We start from the raw sequence: 20,613 nt of genomic DNA, 5'->3' as shown, positions 1-20,613 counted from the left end.
ACTAACAATTATTGTAATTATGATTCCTATAGGAAAATTTGGGAATAAATGGGGCTTGTGGGTACTCTTTCCAAAGGAAATTTAATTTCCTACAATTTTTGACTCTTAACATTTTTTTCTCCGAGTGATAGTTTACGAGATAAATATAATCAGTAGTGATAATTATTACTATTACGATTTCTCTGGTAAAAATTCAGAATAAATGGGGCTTGCGGGTACTCTTTCCAGAGGAAATTTAATTTCCAACAATTTTTGACTCTTTACATTTTTCTCTCAGAGTGATAGTTTACGAGATAAATACGACGGGTGTTATTTAATGGTATTACTTTCATTATTTTTGTAAAGTTTGAGAATCATTAGGGCTTGTGGGTATTCGTTCCAGAGGAAATTCAATTCTAGACATTTTTTTACTCTTAACATTTTTTTCACAGAGTGATAGTTTACGAGATCAATATAATCAGTAGTGATAATTATTACTATTACGATTTCTCTGGTAAAAATTCAGAATAAATGGGGCTTGCGGGTACTCTTTCCAGAGGAAATTTAATTTCCAACAATTTTTGACTCTTTACATTTTTCTCTCAGAGTGATAGTTTACGAGATAAATACGACGGGTGTTATTTAATGGTATTACTTTCATTATTTTTGTAAAGTTTGAGAATCATTAGGGCTTGTGGGTATTCGTTCCAGAGGAAATTCAATTCTAGACATTTTTTTACTCTTAACATTTTTTTCACAGAGTGATAGTTTACGAGATCAATATAATCAGTAGTGATAATTATTACTATTACGACTTCTCTGGTAAAAATTCAGAATAAATGGAGCTTGTGGGTACTCTTTTCAGAGGAAATTTAATTTCCAACAATTTTTGACTCTTTACATTTTTCCCTCAGAGTGATAGTTTACGAAGTAAATACGACGGGTGTTATTTAATGGTATTACTATCATTATTTTTGTAAAGTTTGAGAATCATTAGGGCTTGTGGGTATTCGTTCCAGAGGAAATTCAATTCTAGACATTTTTTTACTCTTAACATTTTTTTCACAGAGTGATAGTTTACGAGATAAATATAATCAGTAGTGATAATTATTACTATTACGACTTCTCTGGTAAAAATTTAGAATAAATGGAGCTTGTGGGTACTCTTTCCAGAGGAAATTTAATTCCCAACAATTTTTGACTCTTTACATTTTTCCCTCAGATTGATAGTTTACAAGATAAATGTACTGGGCATTAAAAAATATTATAATTATCATTTTCGAAAATATTAAAAATAAGTAAAGGTTGTGGGTACTCGTTCCAGAGGAAATTTAATTTCCTATCGTCTGAACTTAATCACGATTCTTAATCTATAAAACTCTAGCCGTTACAATAAATCTGTTAAATTATTTTTTATTCAATTTATTATAATTATTTTACATTGTCAAATAGACACTAAGTATTGTAATTATTAATAATAACAATTATCGACTAATTTATTCTCAATGCTAATGGACTTGTTCATTATTATTATTATTGTTAATTTTAATTATCATGTAAATATTCCGCCATTTTTTATTTTTAAAAAAATCTATCGCTGGAATGTTTTCTTTTTTAAAAAAAAAAAAATTTTCCGCCATGGCAATAAAAAAAATTAATTACGTCGTTTTTTTATGGCAACTTAAATAATTAGTTAATAATAATTACGTTTAATTAAAAATCTCAAGTAAAAAAAAATAATAAAGAGTACGAAAAAAATTTTTCAACGCACAGCCAATTTTAAAAAAATTTAAGAAAAATAATAATAATCATCTTATATATATAGATATATATTTTACGAAATTAAACAGCCTCTTTGATGCTGTCGCGTGACTGAGAGTGAATAACGTGACGCATTTCTCCACCGGGCGCCGAATCGCGTCGCGAAATAGTTGAATTTATTGTGTCCCGTTTATTTGCAGCTTCTTTTATTGTTGACAGAGTTTTACTGAGCCATGGCCATGAATTTCTAGCCGCTTGAAGCTCTGAAGATGCTGCGTGTAATTGATGCGTTAAATCCTGTAACAAATTTTATTTTTTTATTTTTAATAATAATAATAAATAGGGCTTGTGGGTACTCTTTCCAGAGAAAATTCAATTTCCTACAATTTTTGACTCTTTACTTTTTCTCCTCAAATCAATAGTTTACGAGATAAATATACTGAGTATTAAAAAATGTAATTATTATTATTATTTTTGTAAATTTTCAGAATAAATAGGGTTTGTCGGTACTCTTTCCAGAGGATATTTAATTTCCTACAATTTTTGACTCTTTACTTTTTCTCCTCAGACCAATAGTTTACTAGATAAATATAATGGGTTCTAGTAATTATTATTGTTATTACTTCTATGGTAAAAATTCAGAATAAATAGGGCTTGTGGGTACTCTTTCCAGAGGAAATTTAATTTCCTACAATTTTTGACTCTTTACTTTTTCTCCTCAGACCAATAGTTTACTAGATACATATAATGGGTTCTAGTAATTGTTATCATTATGGCTCCTTTAGTAAATATTTGGAGTAAATAGGTCTTGTGGGTGTTCTTTCCAGAGGAAATTCGATTCCCTACAATTTTCAACTGATTGAATTTTATCCTAAAGTCAATAGTTTGCAAGATAAATATTATGGGTACTAATAAACTTTATCATTATAACTGCTATGATAAAAATTTGGAATAAATAGGTCTTGTGGGTACTCTTTCCAGAAGAAATTCGATTTCCTACAATTTTCAACTTATTACTTTTCCTCCTCAGACCAATAGTTTACAAGATAAATATACTGGGTATTACAAAATGTAATTATTATAATTATTATTTTTAATTTTGAAATTAAGTAGGGCTTGTGGGTACTCTTTCCAGAGGAAATTCGATTTCCTACAGTTTTTATCTTATAAAATTTTATCCTACAACTGATAGTTTACGTAATAATAATAATAACAACAATAAATGTAATTACTGTAATGAGTATAGTAATGAATGTAAATAAGTAAATGTTGTTGGTACTCATCTTAAAGGAAATTTAATTCTCTACAAGTTTTTACTTGTAAAATTTTCTCCTACGACTCGCGGATCTCGAGATATTTGAGAAAGTTTCAATTTCTATAAATTTTCTATTTTTATTCAAAGTTTTTATAAATAAATTTTTTATCAAAAGGAAGATAATTAATATTATGTAGGAATTTAGTACCTGATTCCGACATTCAGCCTCAACATGTGCTAATTTTGTCTGAGCTAATTCTAATTCCAATTCCCGGACTCGTTCCTGCGTGCGATGCAGCATCGGATCTGGACGATTTTCTAGTGGATGCGATATATCAGCAAACACGTGCGATGACTCCATTACTGTCGTCCGACAATTCGGGCAACTTGATATTTTATTCTAAAAAATATTTTTTTTTGTAAACGTTTGAAAAAAATGAAATTTTTTTTTTTTAACTTTAGTACACACCCTCAAGTCACTTAATGCAGTCTTGGCGGCATTATAATCGTCTTCCAAACGCTGACATATCTATAAAAAAAATTAATTAATTAATTAAAAAAGAAATTTTTCAAAATTTTATTTTTGTGGCACAAGTTAATTATCGATAACTCGAAACCTATCAATCGGAACCTTATCATACATTAATAAAAATTGTTGCTAGAAGCCTAAGCTTTAATTTGAGCCCAATCACGAGCCTCAATTTCAATTTTTCTAAAAGTTATAAATTTTTAAAGTTTCATCGGAAATAAAATTTTAAATTTCACAAAATTTCTTTCTATCTATATAAATCGATATCTCGAAAACTATTGACCGGAAGTGAACCAATCAAAAACAAAATTTATTCTCTCAAGTCTAAACTTTAATTTGAGCCCAAGAACGACCTGAAATCTTAATTAGTTTCCAAGTAATTAATTTTTAAAGTTTTTGAAAAAAATCTTTCCCAAATTTTTACTTCCCAAAATTTGTGACCGTCTTCAAAATTCGATATCTCGAAAACTATTGACCGGAAGTGAATCAACCAAAAACGAAATTTGTTCCCTAAAGTCTAAGCTTTAATTTGAGCCCATGTACGACCTTAAATCATAATTAGTTTCCAAGTAATTAATTTTTAAAGTTTTTGAAAAAAAATTATTCCCCAATTTTCATTCCCTAAAATTGAGACCGTCTTCAAAATTCGATATCTCGAAAACTATTGACCGGAAGTGAATCAACCAAAAACGAAATTTGTTCCCTAAAGTCTAAGCTTTAATTTGAGCCCATGTACGACCTTAAATCTTAATTAGTTTTCAAGTAATTAATTTTTAAAGTTATCATAAAAAATTGTTTCCCAATTTTCGTTTCCCAAAACTTGTGACCGTCTTCAAAATTCGATATCTCGAAAACTATTGACCGAAAGTGAATCAACCAAAAACGAAATTTGTTCCCTAAAGTCTAAGCTTTAATCTGAGCCCAAGAGCGACCTTAAATCTTGATTAGTTTCCGAGTAATTAATTTTTGAAGTTTTTGAAAAAAATCTTTCCCAAATTTTCATTCCCTAAAATTGAGACCGTCTTCAAAATTCCGTATCTCGAAAACTATTGACCGGAAGTGAACTAACCGAAAACAAAATTTGTTCCCTAAAGACTAAGCTTTAATTTGAGCCCAAGAACGACCTTAAATCTTAATTAGTTTCCAAGAAATTAATTTTTAAAGTTATTATAAAAAATTGTTTCCCAATTTTCATTCCCCAAAATTTGTGACCGTCTTCAAAATTCGATATCTCGAAAACTATTGACCGGAAGTAAATCAACCAAAAACGAAATTTGTTCCCTGAAGTCTAAACTTTAATTTGAGCCCAACTACGACCTTAAATCTTAATTAGTTTCCAAGTAATTAATTTTTAAAGTTTGAAAAAAAAATTGTTCCCCAATTTTCATTTCCCAAAATTTGTGACCGTTTTCAAAATTCGATATCTCGAAAACTATTGACCGGAAGTGGATCAAACAAAAACAAAAATTGTAGCGGAAGGTCTAAACTTTAATTTGAGTCCAATCCCGTCTCTAAATCTCGATTTCTACAAAAGTTGCATCGAAAAAACTAAAAAAATAAAAAACGATTCTATGACTTACTTGTTTATATTCATTAATAATAATAACATTTCTCCGACTTTCGGCGTCAGCTCGTGAAACTTCGCGCTGCAGCATCTCTTTTATTTGAATCAACTCAATTTCCAGCCGCTGTTTTTCTTCTTCGGTTCTCGCAACGGCGCCGCGCAATTGCTCCACCTCATTACTGTACTCGTCCGCGTTTTCTTGAGCCTCTGCACAAAAAATAATTATTTATTATAAATATTTACCCTCTTTAATAGATAAATAATTAATAATAATAATAATAATAAATTAGCACTTGAGTATAACGCGTTCATATTTTTTTATTTCCAAGGATCAAGTGACAGACTTTTGATACGCGGCTGCGATTACGCCACAGTCTTTGGCTCATTTTAAAACCACTGACTGAGTCGTAGGCACGTCAGGAATGTTTACTAAGAGGGAGTTGTGGTGAGGGGAAAAAGAGGCGCGAGCGGGAGCTCACATATGGAGATAATGAGCCACGTGTTTTTTTTATCTTTAACGCTCAGTCACTTAGACTCGCGTTACCCGCTAATGGGTGGGAGAAATTTGACGTTTAAAAAAAGTAAATTGTAGCCAAAGATCTGAGCTTTTTTATGAGACTAATTACGATGCGAAATTTTTTTTAATTTTTGAGAAATTAATTTTTGAAACTTCAGTTTCTGAATTTTTAGTTTTATAATTTTTGAGTTTATAAATTTTAAAGAGCGATATCTTAGGAACTATTGACCGGAAGTGGATCAAACAAAAACGAAAGTTGTAGCGGGAGGTCTAAGCTTTCATTTGAGCCCAAGTACGTCCTTGAATCTCGATTAGTTCGAAAGTGATGAATTTTTGAAGTTTAATCTGAAATAAAATTTTAATTTTCCGAGAATGTCTTTTTATTTATTTAGGTCGATATCTCGAAACCTAATAACCGGAAGTGGATCAAATAAAAACGAAAGTTGTAGCGGATAATCTAAACTTTGATTTGAGCCCAAGAACGTCTCTTAATATTGATTAGTTTGAAAGTTATTAATTTTTAAATTCCAATTGAAGAAATTTTTGCCAAAATTAGACTCCTAAATTGTTGATACTGGATTAAAAATTCGATATCTCGAAAACTATGGACCGGAAGTGGATCAAATAAAAACGAAAGTTGTAGCAGATGATCTAAGCTTCAAGCTGAGCCCAATAACGTCTCTTAATATTAATTAGTTTCAGAGTTATGAATTTTTAAATTCCAATTAAGTGAATTTTTCCCAAAATTAGACTTCTAAATTTTTTATACCCGGTTAAAAATTCGATATCTCGAAACCTAATGACCGGAAGTGGATCAAATAAAAACGAAAGTTATAGCGGAAGGCCTAAGCTTTAATTTGAGCCCAAGAGCGTCCCTTAATATTGATTAGTTTGAAAGTTATGAATTTTTAAAGTGAACCTCAAAAATTCAGCGTTCCCAACATACACCAAGCAAGGATAAAAAAAAAACAATTAAACAATTACAGTGCAATAAATAAATAATTAACTACTTTATTAATACAACATAAATATAAATATACATAAATTAATAAAAAAAAAGCATAGTGCAACTACAAGTACAAAAAAAAAAAAACCAAAAATAATTAGACTAGACAAAATGGCAAAAATGATCACAATCATGCACCGGACGGACACATAATTAACAACAATTACAATTATAAATAATATATATATTTATTTATACGTAGAAAATATAATTACCTTTAAGTGTCATGAACTCAGCTTCATATTTATTTAATTTTTTTAGCGTTACTGAGCAAGCCAACTTCATAACATATCGCGATACTTCTTCATTTCGGCAGCGTTTTGGTAAATGAACTCTGAAGTATTTTAATATGCTTTCAAAATCGAGTTGAAGAAGTTCTTTTTTACTCATCTAAAAACAAATATATCGATTAGGAATCGTTTTTTAATTTTTTTAAATTTCGATATATCGAAGTTGCGAGTTCGATATATCGATAGGTTTCAAAATATCGATTAAAAATAGATTTTATTACATAAAAATAACATTTGATGATACGAACTTCGATATATCGACTTTTAAATTTCGATATATCGATTCCAAGTTTTGATATATCGATTCTAATATCGATATTTCGATTTAAAATTTAACGTTTCAATTTTTTAATCAAAATTTACTCTCATCAAACTCCTATAATTGCATTTTGATCGATATATCGGTTACAATGTCGATATATCGATTACACTATCGATATATGGAATAGAAATGTCGATATCGTCAAAAAAACTCGATACATAAATTTTTATGTTAAAATTGTATTCTAAAAATGGGAATATGTCAAAGTTTACATTCGATATCGCAAATCCCGAGTTCGATGTCTCGAACTTAATATTCGATATATCGATCGATAGATAAATAAATTTTAAAAAGAGTAATAAATTCAATCAATTAATTTTTTAATTCGATATATACATTCGAACTTTGATATATCGATTTAAAGTTTCGATATATCAAATGTAAAAGTCGATATCGATAAAAAAAATCGATAACTTGATTTTTTATATCAAAATTAATTTCTAAAAATTTTAATATTTTGATTCACAATTCAATATATCAACTGTCAGACTCGATACATCGAATCCCAAGTTCGATATCTCAAATTCAATGTCCGATATATTGAAATCAAGGTTCGATATATCGATCTCTATATCAAAAATTCTAAAATTATATTGAAAAATTCGATAAATCGATTTTTTATTTTGATATATCGACTTAAACTCCGATATATCGAATGTAAAAGTCGATATCGATAAAAAAACTCGATAAATAAATTTTTATATTAAAATGAATTTCTAAAAATTTTAATATATTGATTTACAAATCAATGTACTGAATGTCAGACTCGATACATCGAATCCCAAGTTCGATATCTCTAATTCAAAGTTCGATATATCGAAATTAAAGTTCGATATATCGATCTATATATCAAAAATTCTACAATTACATTGAAAAATTTGATAAATCGATTTTTTATTCTGATATATCGACTTAAACTTCGATATATCGAATGTAAAAAAATAAAAAAATACCATAAGTAAAGCAAGGGCGACTTGAAAAAGTGTATCCAGTCCTTGTAGCAAGAAGACATCAAGAATATGAAAAACCAAATAAAGCGGAAATCTCGCGGTGAAAAGTGTCAGGAACCACTGGGCCGCGAACATGTGGGTCTCAACTCCCCTATCGCAAAAATGCTTGTAGAGCTCCGGCAACTGGTCCTCCATCAGCCGGTTCAGTTGATAGAATCTCATGTGGAGATTGTCGAACCGATCTTTGTACAAATCTCTCAGTCCGTAGTCGTACATCAGCTTCACCAGGACACAGAACGCCTGCTCCTCGGGCATATGAAGCAACAGACTCGCCACCAGGAAGCTCAGACCCTGACAGTATCCGACCTCCTCATCAAAGACCGCGTAGGCTTTGCTGATCCTGTAGAGCGAGTCCTGACCCAGTCCCCCGGTCTCTTTAAAAAAATCATGAGCTGGGAAGGTCCGATTTATGTCTCTTAGTATCACACTCTCGCAAGCGCTCTCTTTGGTGATCAGGACTCGGTACTTGTCCATCATCTCCTGGGAATTATCGCAGCAGCTGAGTCTCTGCCAGACTTCTCCTCTCAGTGCCTCGGGGATTCCCGCCCGGGTCAACTTTACCAGAAGCTTCGGCCGATGCTTTCCCTGCCAGGAGTCCAGGACCTCGCTCCAGCTCGCCAGCTCATCTGCCGAGCAGTCCTTTGATACTTCACCAGTTCCACTGAGCATCGGCTCGTCTCCATCAGAGTCCGCGTCCTCTTTAGGGGTCAGGGTGTCGATGCTCGTCAGCGAGGATGACCTGATCAGCGAGGCGAGATTCAGTGCCAGGTTCAGCCGATTCCGGTCCAATTCCCCGGAGGTTTCAATACTCAGCACCTCGTAGTGCATCTCCAGGTCACCGGGTACTTCCCTCGACGTGAGCTGGAACTGCTGCACCAGGTTCTTGCGACTCAGGTACCAGAACCTCTCGTTCTGGGGATAAACTTTGACAGCTGTCTCGATAACGAATCGAACTGGCTCCCGGATCCTTCTGATCACCAGATCCACGGCGACGGTCATGTTTATTTTTCCCTCCCGGGTCTCCGTGTTGAGGGCAGCCAGTGCAGGGTCAACTGGGTCCCATCGCCCGGAGATGTTGTAGCACTGGCGGTCACCAAGTGACTGAGTGTTGCTCTGCATCTCCAGCAGTCGCATGTCACTGTGACGGACATTACGACCTGGACTCACCAGGACACCGAAGCAACGCTCGACTTCGAGAATTACCCCGCCCTCTTTGCTGGCCACCTGCTGGATACTCAAGCAAACCTGCTTGAAGACGTTGCTGCGGAGCTTGAAGCAGCTCCGGTCTTTGGGGACCGTGTGGTAGCCCCGGCCGTCCTCTTCCTTCAGCTCCATGGTCACCTCGAAGATGAAGACCCGGGAGTTTGTTTTCTCGCTCCCCAGTCCTGTGAAGTCGCTGGGTGTCAATGAACTCGTCAGAGACTTGGGGATCCGTTGAAAAGCTTTTGCGAAGCAAGAGGACACCTGGCCAACGGCCTCAGGAATGTCGCACCGGAACACGTGGCACTGGAATATCGCGGACTCCAGAGTGTCCCCGTGGGACCAAGTGAAGGCGAAGCAGGCGGCGCAGGGTCCAGTGCAGTCACCGCGGACGTAGAATAGAATTCGCTGGACCTCGTAGGAGGCCATCGACTGATGAGTTGTTGCATCCCGCAGCACCACGGAGCCGGACGAGCTGCTGGGGATTGAAACTGAAACTTTTATCTCTAGACTCTGGGTCAGTTCTGCTGATAAAATTGCCATGTTGCGCTGGATCTCGGCCTCTGACTTGGGAGCGTTTATTGCTGCGGCACCGAGATAGGTAACGCCGCTGAAGACCGTACAGTCTTCATTCCTCTCATCTATCGACTCCTCGTAGTCCTCTGGTTTCATTTCGTCTGTTTTTTCAGGCAGCGCATCGTAAAATTTACTCTGCCCTACTTTTGTCACCTGGGTCGTTATCAATTGAGATTCTGGACTCTCCATTTTTTCTTCTGTCAGCACCTGGAAGTTTAAATATCATCAGTACGTTTACTGGACCAGCTTATTCTTGATGATTCCTGATTTTTAACAGAAATTTGATGGATTAGTTGATGATCCAGGTGGTAACTGTCATTGGAAATTAATTTTCATCACCTGGACCAGCTTACTTTTGATGATTTGAGGATTTCATATAAAATTTATTGGATAAGTTGATAGTCCAAGTGATTTTCTAGCTTCCGATGTCTAAATATCATCAATATCACCTGGTCCAGGTCATTTGAACCCAGAAATATAGAATTTATCATCATTAAACCAGAAGTTATCAGGATTTATATGATTTAGCTGATGGTCCAAGTGATTTTTCGGATTTTAAAGTAAAAAATCTAACAATCTGGACCTAGTCCAGGTCATTAATCATCACAGACAAGATTTCAAAGGTTCAAGATTGGAATTTATCAAGAATTCAAGGTCTCAACTGACAGTCCAAGTGATTTTCCAGATTTAAAAATTTAAAATCTGACAATTTAGACCTGGACTTAATGATTTTCCTCTCAAACTCTAGGTTTTATTATAATTGTAGTAAATTTTAGCAGAAATAATCGCAGTTGTGATGCAGAAAATGAAATTTTAAAGGTAAAATTTAAAAAAATAGTGAAATTACCTCACGCAAATTGTTCTGTAGATCTTCTAAATTTCCATTATTTGGAATCTTGAGCATCGGAGGCTCGACAATGGGACTAGATGATGATTTAGAATCTTTTTCATTAACAAATTCGTACTCGTCGCTCGTTGCTACCGATTCCAGTGACTTAACGCTCAAGCTATCCTCCATAACTGAGCCTGGAGATAACATAAATCCAGCATGATGAAGTCTAAGTACATTTTCATTATTACCGATGTTAAATACAGTAATAATAATTATTATTATTACTATTTATCACTATTTATTGTTTATATTATCAATACTTACTCATAAATCACCTTGATAAGAGCGCAACCATCATTATTTTATTTCTGTCAAATCGATCAGCTATTTTTTATGTCAGATTATATTAATTTTATATTTGTTTATATTTTATTAATATTATTACGTTTTTATTCTTCACATTTTTAATTTAACGATTAATTATTTAAATTATTTATTTATTTACTTATTAATAACTTTATTTTTTATTAATTATTGAAAAATAATTCAGACGTCGAGTCAATTTTTTTTTTAAAACACTAGCGCCGGCGGCCATTTGTCGGCGGATTTAATAAACCGAAAATTTGCGAATTTTTTTAAAATTTGAATTTATAATTTTTTATTTAATACAAAAAATTAATTGATTCGATTTTTAAATTTTGTGGTTTAAGTCAGAAATTCGCGGGTTTTTTTAAATTTGAATTTTTATTTTATTTAATAAAGAAAATTAATTTTGAATTTTCGCGGGCTCAGTAGAAAATTCGCGGATTTTTAAATTATTAAATTTTGGAAACTAAATAGATATTTTTTAATTTTTTAGCTGAAAGTAACGGAAGTAAAAATATTTTGCACTTACGAGTAAATGTTTATTTCAACTAATGCACATAAGTTATTTTAAGAAGTATATTTTTTTTTTTTACAAACACTGGGACAAAATGATAAATAATTTTTTATCACAACAAAACGTTATCGAAAAATGTAATTTTAGATAACAATAACGTTTTTTTTAAATATGTACACTATAAAAAGAGCGGTATTTAAATTATGGACAAATTTTAACTCTGCGTGGTGTTAAAATTAAATTACTCCGGTGTAGGAGGCGTAATTCCGCGGTGTTAAACTGAGCGTTCGCTCAAAGTATTAACTTTGAAAAGCTTATGAAATGCAAAGAATGTCTTCACACACACACACACACGCACACACTCAAGCTCACGAGCGCACACACACTTAAAAATACCAGCGACACTCACGCGTATTCACATACATGCGCACATAGACACGTGCGCACACTGTGTAACTGTATATAGTGATCGAGTGAGTAAAAAGATTCCCAAAGTAAAATATTTTAACACCGGAGAATTTTATTTAACACCGGTAAAGAATATTTACACCGGCGGTGGCGTCATTTTCACACCGCTTTCGGTGTTGAAATTTAACACCGCAAATTTTAAGACCTACACCGCTTGGACTTACCCCGGTCATTTTTTACAATGTAATTAAATGCTATCGCCTAGTAATTATCTATAATTGCTTTTTAGATACCACTTGTAAATATAAGTTTTTAAGTAAATAAATACACTGTATTTTAAGCCTTGGAATATAACTTTAATATTTTGACCGAAGGCAACTTCTGAACTCAACAAAACATGTAAGTAAAAATCCATAAGAAGTAGAGTTTAATATTTTTTAAATAAAATATTTAAATTATTCATCAGTTTTAAAAATATTAGTTATTTTCGAATTATTCCTAAATGTTTTATTTATTCGTTAGTTTTTAAGGTATTTCGCGTGCCAAATGCCAAAAGGACGTAGGGGAGGGTGGGGCAGAGTGGCCCCCCTGAAATTTTGATCAAAAAAAAAAATTTTTTTTTTTCGACTAATTACTATAAATCCGATATGTTTGCGCATTTTTACCCCTACGCATGACATTTGGGGCCAAATGGACAAGCCCAAAATTTTGAAAAAGTGATTTTTTCATATTTTTATCGTCAAATTAAAAAAATATTATTATAATTCCACATTTCTAGCCCTACGCATAACACCTGGGGCAAAATGGACCAGCCGAAAATTCCGAAAAAATTATTTTTTCATATTTTTTGGCCGTTTCTCTATGTAAGAGGCAAATTTGGTCGCTAAAAATTTATAAAAATTAAATTTTTTTTTTAGTTGATAAATTTTTGAAATAAAGTAAAACTATAGAATTAATTTTTTTTTTTATTAAATAACAATTAGTAATTAAGGTAATCGAGAGTGAACGATTTATTACACTTTAAAAAATTTTTTTCGAGTAATATAAAACCAAAAATAGTTGTCAAGAGAAAGAAATACATTCTTAATGATGAAAACAATTAAAAAAAAAAAAAACGAAAAAAAAAATTTTTTTATCACTTTTTGGAGGGGGGCCGCTCTGCCCCACAAAAAAAAAATTTTTTTTTTCAGAATTTTGGCAAAATGTCCATAAATTTGTTCGAAATAGGACAAAAGCAAAGTGATCTTATGGTTGAAAGCCACAAAAAATAATAATTGGCTTAGGGGGGCCGCTCTGCCCCACCCTCCCCTATAAAAGTTATATAATATCTAACAGCTGTAATACGCCCTTTTGGCATTTGGCACGCGAAATGGTATATGTAATATATTCTTTTTTACAGACCAACTTATTGTTAAAAAAATGAATTCTATAACTATGTCCAAGTTAACTGTTGTTGTATTTTTGGTTACATTGTTGGCGATTGGCTCGTTTGCGTGCATTGAACATGGGAAAGAAGTAATTATATAACAATAAACTTATCCAATAATTTAACAATTATAAATATATTTAATGTCATGTAATTGCAGTGTACTATGGATGGTGAACAATGTTGTTCTCCCTATTTTTGCAGAAAAAATAAAAATTTTCAATATTTGTCATGCGGCATGACCGCGGATTCTTTTCCCGGTATAATGGATGGAAGCTCTTTCTTGTCTGTCATAGCTCCAAACTCCGATTGAAACCGCTGAATTCCGATTGGTTCCGATTGAAATCCGATAGACTTTCAATCGAAGTTTTTAATCAGGGTGGCTGAGTCTACTTTTTTATTTCAGAAATAATAATAATAATTATTAATACTGTAATGATCATTATCATTATCTGAATAAAAATAATTTCCATCATAAATATCTGTCATTCATTTATTTATATTATATATAACACACCTCAAGCGCGAAAGCGCATACACGGAAAGATTGAAACCCAATTGGTTACTGTTCTGCACCCGACTCAGTACAATGCTGGAAGAAAATGCTCAATTGTGCAACTTTGAAAATGACTCCTTAAAAAATAATGATAATAATAACAATATTTATAAATTCCTTTGCAATTATTTCGAGGTAGTTTTTTAAAACGATTCCTGAATTTTTATCAAAACGACAGCGGTTGCGGTAAATCGAGGAGGAGTTGGAATTATGAAGTAAATAAAAATCACACCTGAGATTTATAAAAAAATTGAATGAGGAAATCTGCCCAAGTAATAAATAAAACCTTGTCCCTTGTCCAAGAAGCTTGTTCGCATTTTTTTTCCTTTCTTACCAATCCCAGTAATCCATTCATAAGAGAATAAATCTACTTAATGTACTTGAGATGATGATGAAAATTGTTTAAATAATTAAGAAAAATGAGTTTAAGAACATGCGCATGAGGGTGCTTTTTTTTTCGCTCCCATCCCGAAATTTTGTTGGAAATACCCCCAAAAAAATTCCCTGAGAGTTTGAGCCCTTAATATTAATACTAAGTACTCGACCACAGCGTGTGAAGATTTCCCATTTAAAATACACGTAAACTTGGGTTTTTATTTTTTTAAACTTCTATAACTCCGCGGAATTTTATGATATCATTTCGCTCAAAGTTGCAATTTTCTCAGAATTAGGTGCTCTACAAAAGCGCCCAGGGTCGCGAAGTCGTAACTCATACAGGTGGGGTAGTACGGACCGCTAAACTGAATTTTTTCATAGGATTCTCGTTTTTTCTCTCAATAACAAAACCTACAAAAAAAATGTAAATGATAATTTTTTAAGAAATTCAATTCTCTACAAAAAAGGTCCTTAAGTCGAATTTTAAACTTTTTCTTAATTACTTGGTAAAAAAAATATGTCGGGAATCAAATTGAGTAGGATCCTCAACAGCAGCCTCGAAACCTAGAAAAATTCCATAAACCCAATAATTGCAATAAAAATTACAGTACTGCATGATCATATTTTTGTCAACTCAATTTCTTGTTTCAAATTCGGTTGACAAGACATCAAAAATTCCGAGAATCTTTAACTCCATTGCTCCGTACAATCGGAAAAATAAAATTTCAAAATATGGTTCATACTGCTAATTTCGTTCGGTAACGAAGATTCGGTAGGGGAGACCGGGGTAAGACGGCCCACCTAAGCCGGTTATTATTATTTGTGGCTTTTAACTATCAAGTCGATTTACTCTTGTCCAACTTGAACTCAATTCACCAAAATTTTGGTGAAGCTCCTGAAAATAAATTTTTTTTTTTGGGGCAAGACAGCCCCCTCCGAAAAAAAATGAAAAAAAAAATTTTTTTTTTTTAATTGTAAAAGAATTTCCCGCGTAACAAATGTTTATATTTTTCTCTTTAACAACTGTGGCTCATGATTCCTGTGCAGGAGTTGACGAATATTTTTCCGATATGTACATTTGTGAATATCGTGAGGATTAATCTATAATACACTTAAATTAAATTTAATACCTCAAAAAGTATTATTGTTACATTTTAATAGTTAATGTTGTTAATTCTATAAATATATTATTCATAATGCTATTATAATTGTTTTGTTGGGTTCTATAACCAATTATATGAACAAATTAAAAGTTATTTAATAAAAAATAACAATTGATTAATAATTATTTTTCTATTGAATAAAAAATTGATTATTGGTTTTTTTAACTTTTTCAAATGCTCTATTTTGATCCAAATCCATATAATAAACCAAAAAATGATATTTCTATTAAATTAATCATGACTAGGTTATAATACTATGAAATACATTTTCTTTTAGAATTTTTGAGTGGTTCATTTTGCCCTAAGTTTCACTTATCGGGCTAAAAATGAGTAAATAATCTAAATTTGTGATAATCAAAAGAAAACAAGAAAAAAAAATTTTTGGTTAATTTTTGAGGTGGGCCTTCTTGCCCCAGGTGGGCCGTCTTGCCCCGGTCTCCCCTATTATGAGGAACACTTGTTAGTTCATTTTAAGAATTTATTGTTATTTAATGAACTGACTTTAGTTAATCTCTGTGACCAATAAATCATATTACATCAAAATATATATATTTTTGTATATAGCTTAAATATATTTTGGCGCAAAAAAATAATATGTCGAAATATATATTTCATATAAGTAACATATATTTTTATACAATTCATATTTGTTTGCAATATTTTTTATCGCAAGTAAGCGAAGCACTATCGAAAAACGTTATTATTATTTCAGATAATTTTCCCTCAATAAATCAATTGCGTTCGACTATAACTCATATATAATTGTTTAGATATCCCTACTAGTCATGTGTTTTTAAGTATATAAATGACCTATACATTGTAAGCCTCGGAATATAATTTTAATATCTTCACCAAAGGCAGTTTCTGAACTCCACAAAATCTGTAAGTAAAAATCCATAAAAAGTAGGATTTAATATTTTTTTATTAAAATATTTAAATTATTCATCAGTTTTTAAAATATTAGTTCATTTTCAAATTATTTTTAAGTTTTCAAGTAAATCGAAAACTTTCGATTCGTAAATTTTCTCATTATATATTCGTTAGTTTTCAAGGTATTCGTTAATATCGGTATTGTTCGATTGGAATTATAATATTCAGTTCGATTAAAGTTTTTATTTAACTTATGATTATAATTATTTTAAATTAATAGCGAAACCTTTGAACTATTCCTTAAGTAATGAGGATTTAATTTTAATTGATATATGACAATATTTTTTGCGGTGATTTGGATCTACCAGAGTAATCGAATAAATTTATTTTTTTTCACAGACCAACTTATTATTTAAAAAATGAATTCCATAACCATGTCCAAGTTAACTATTGTTGTATTTTTGGTCACACTGTTGGCGATTGGCTCTTTTGCTTGCGTACAACATGGAAATGACGTAAATATAAATAAACTTAGCCAATAATTCAATAAATTGAAATACAAAAACAAATATTTTTAATGTATGATTGTAATTCCAGTGTACTATGGGTGGTGAAAAATGTTGCTCTCCCTATGGATGTAGAAAAAATGATTTTTATCATTAATGCAATATAAGTGCTATCTTGGCGCACGCTCTTTTGTTCGCCAAATAGCTGTTTGCCCATTCAACTGTTTCCGCGACATTTGTGTGCGTTAAACGATTATCTGCGTGCGACAAGTAAATTTGAGTGCGACAAGTAAACTTGTCGCACTCAAATTTACTTCTTGTCGCATGCAGATTATCGTTTAACCCACAAAAATGTCGCGGCAACAGTTGAATCAGCAAAAAGCTACTTGGAGAATAAAACAGCGAGCACTAAGATAGTACTTATATTGCATTAATGATAAAAAAAACTGTGTTCAATTCGTGCGGTGTTGTCGATTACCCACTCGAGCGAATGAGCGCACTCACTTCGTTCGTGCGCTCAACTTCGCTCTCGTGGGCAATCGACAACTTACCGCACTAGTTGTACAATATACTATTTAATCATTTAACATGCGGCGTAACCCCGGATATGTATATAAACTAGTTACTTATAACTCTTATAAGTAAGGTGGTGACGTCTATGGCTGAGTCCACATTTTAATTTTTTTATTTCAGATATAATAGTAACAATTATTAATACTGTAATGATCATTATTATCTGAATAAAAATAATTCCCATCATAAATATCTGTAATTCATTTATTTATATTATACATTTTATATTGTTTTCGGTCCGGTCTTTAGTAGCATTAAATACTGCTTATTTTTTTATTTTTCTTTGAAATAATATTTATTATTCAACATAAACATAAAAAATATTATTCGTGTTACAAAAACTCGGACAAAATGTTCGATAATTTTTTATTACAAAGTATAGACCTTATCGAAAAATATAATTCGAGCAATTCAATGCATTAGGTCAGTAGTTTATTGTTTGGATATCGGGTGTTTTCAAGTATAATGGGTTCCCTTGTAAGTCCCACAAAGAAATTCATATAAAGTTCCTGTATGGGAATCCGGGTGCCCACAATTTCCTATGTGTATTTTCCATATGGGAATTCAAATTCCCTTGGTTTCTTATATAAATCCATACTTTCCGAAGAAAGTATGGATCAAATCGAACAATTCGATTCGAGATTCGCCTCGAAGATTCGAAATGTTCGAATAGTTCGAAAGGTTCGAATAGTTCGAGAGGTTCAAATAGTTCGAAATATTCGAATAGTTCGAAAGATTTGAATAGTTTCGAAACTTTACCGAATCTTCGGTAAATAGGGAGCCTGGGACTCGAATGCCCCCCTCAAAAATTAGGTAAAAAATTTTCTTTTATTTTCCGTCAAGTTATGACCTCTATAATGTTTTTATCATATTTTAGGCCAATATGTGATATTGGGGGTAAAATGAACCACTAAAAAAACAATTAACTTGACGGAAAACGAAAAAAAAATTTTTTTCGAGTGGTCCCGTTTACTCCGCATGAGGGAGGCATTCGTGCCCCAGGCTTCCCTATTTACCGAAGATTCGGTAAAGTTTCGAAACTATTCAAATCTTTCGAACTATTCGAATATTTCGAACTATTCGATATTCGACTCGAATATCGAATCGAATCTAACTATTCGACTCGATTCGATTCGAATAAGATTCGCACACCCCTAGATATGATACAATATGAAATAATTTAAATTTTTTAAATAATTTTAAATTAGATTTCTTAATCAGGGTTTGTACAAACGATTTTAAATAAATTTTTATATTCATTAATTTATAAATTATTGAATTAAATATTTCTTAAATTCATCTTTGGGAGAAAAAACAAAATATATAATTTCGTTATTTTTTTTTTTTTATTTAATACTCATCAAGTAAGAGTATCAGATATAATTATCAATTATATTATTCGTTCCACAGTCAGAAAAAAATTTTAAGATGTGTTAGTGATATTTTTTATCACAAGTAAACGAAAAGTTTTCAACAAACATTATTATTATTTCGTATACATAATAATACTTTGTTTGAACGTATATGTAGGTAAATGCAACCGACTAGTAATTATATATAATTATTTTTTAGATATCGTTGTAAATATATGTTTTTTCAAGTAAATAAATGTCCTCTATATTATAAGCCTTAAATACAATTTTTATATATACACCAGAGTCAGCACCTGAACAACAAAACCTGTAAGTAAAAGTCTTTAAGAAGTACGATTTTATTCACGGTTCTGAATTATTTATCAGCTTTAAGTATTAGTTAATTTTCGAATCATTAGTAATAGTTTTCAAGTAACTCGTAAACTTTCGAATTATCCGTGAATTTTCTCATTATATATTCGTTAGTTCTTAAGGTATTCATTTATTTTGATATTATTCGATTTAGTTCTTTCGGCACCATAGATATGGCTGTATGCAAAGTAAAGTCGGTGAAATTTTCCTACGTAATTTGATGCGAGGAATCTGATTTAGATATTTATACAGTCTTACGATGGTCCACTTTCTGAAATTTGAAATAGTGAAAAGTATATCACTGATTCAAATAGTGGTACACTTTTGACTGGCAATAAGTGACTATTCATTGCCAAATAGTGATTTGATGAATAATGTAATTGTTTAAACTTAATTTACAGCAAAACTATTATGGTTAGCACTAAAGTATTTGTAAAATCGAATAGCTCGTAGCAAAATACGTAATTAATGTTTAAATCACTTTTCGTCTATTTTAATTACTTACTGAGATGTATAGTGAAATTAAAAATAATAATTGTTCTCCCATAGCGTTTAATGTATATAGGCTGCGCGTAACAAATTGTTGTTGATAATTATTTTAAAAAATCCTGATGAAACATCAAAATTTGTCATGGATTTTTTTTGTTTACGATATTTTTGTCTTGAATTAAAATGGTAGGATATTATGACTGAGAATGTCAAGATACTTTTTCAAATCTATTACAATTCTACATAAAACAATTTAAATTATTATTCGATCTTGAACAAAATTTTATATCTTTTGCTTCAAGTATTTGGTCAAACACTCTGCCTGAACAACTTGCATATCGTTTCAACTACAAGTCATTTCATATATCGCATTTTTACAGTGATTCAGTAAAGCTCCGTTAATTAACTACACGGAAAGAAAATTATGGCAGCGGTTCCCATAATTTTGTGAAATTTTTTCCTATACCATCATAGGAATTACGACCATAAATTATGGGAGCGGTTCCTATAATTATAGGAATGTTTCCCATAATTATAGGAATAGTTCCTATAATTATGGGAATGATACCCATAACACTATAGAAATGATTCCTATAATTATAGGAATGGTTCCTATAATTTATAGGAATACTTTCTATAATATTATGGGAATCATTCCTATTATTTATGGGAATGGTTCCTATAATTTATAGGAATACTTTCTATAATATTATAGGAACCATTCCCATAATATTATAGGAATGGTTCCTATTATAGTATGGGAACTATTCCCATAATATTATGGGAATGATTCCCATAATGC

The 20,613-nt window shown here is 31.7% G+C and overlaps 1 protein-coding gene and 2 long non-coding RNA genes across 5 annotated transcripts; 2 read left to right on the top strand and 1 right to left on the bottom strand.

Moving 5' to 3' along the window:
* Window positions 1-1,598: 1,598 nt before the first annotated feature.
* Window positions 1,599-11,429, bottom strand: LOC130677943 (rab GTPase-activating protein 1-like). Of its 2 annotated transcripts, none has more exons than XM_057484881.1 (8): window positions 11,166-11,429; window positions 10,857-11,067; window positions 8,177-10,216; window positions 6,827-7,001; window positions 5,105-5,295; window positions 3,465-3,524; window positions 3,204-3,395; window positions 1,599-2,037 (listed from the first exon to the last, which is right to left on the bottom strand). In XM_057484881.1, the coding sequence occupies exons 2-8, from the start codon at window positions 11,046-11,048 to the stop codon at window positions 1,822-1,824; spliced, it is 3,066 nt and encodes a 1,021-aa protein (XP_057340864.1). In that variant the 5' UTR covers window positions 11,049-11,067; window positions 11,166-11,429; the 3' UTR covers window positions 1,599-1,821. The 2 variants fall into 2 exon arrangements, with proteins under 2 accessions (XP_057340864.1, XP_057340865.1); XM_057484882.1 differs by having other exon boundaries at window positions 10,857-11,035.
* A 747-nt stretch (window positions 11,430-12,176) lies between these two features.
* LOC130677945 (uncharacterized) lies at window positions 12,177-14,034 on the top strand. Of its 2 annotated transcripts, XR_008991738.1 has the most exons (4): window positions 12,177-12,194; window positions 12,419-12,528; window positions 13,529-13,644; window positions 13,716-14,034. It is a non-coding gene; the product is annotated as an uncharacterized LOC130677945 (long non-coding RNA). The 2 variants fall into 2 exon arrangements; XR_008991737.1 differs by lacking the exon at window positions 12,177-12,194 and having other exon boundaries at window positions 12,234-12,528.
* A 2,360-nt stretch (window positions 14,035-16,394) lies between these two features.
* Window positions 16,395-17,782, top strand: LOC130677442 (uncharacterized). The gene is made up of 3 exons (XR_008991601.1): window positions 16,395-16,531; window positions 16,919-17,034; window positions 17,117-17,782. It is a non-coding gene; the product is annotated as an uncharacterized LOC130677442 (long non-coding RNA).
* Window positions 17,783-20,613: the final 2,831 nt, after the last annotated feature.

Source organism: Microplitis mediator, chromosome 11, assembly GCF_029852145.1.
Source record: "Microplitis mediator isolate UGA2020A chromosome 11, iyMicMedi2.1, whole genome shotgun sequence".
NCBI classification, from domain to species: Eukaryota; Metazoa; Arthropoda; class Insecta; order Hymenoptera; family Braconidae; genus Microplitis; species Microplitis mediator.
The sequence above is the reverse complement of the archived record's forward strand: the minus strand, read 5'-3'. Positions and strand labels throughout refer to the sequence as shown.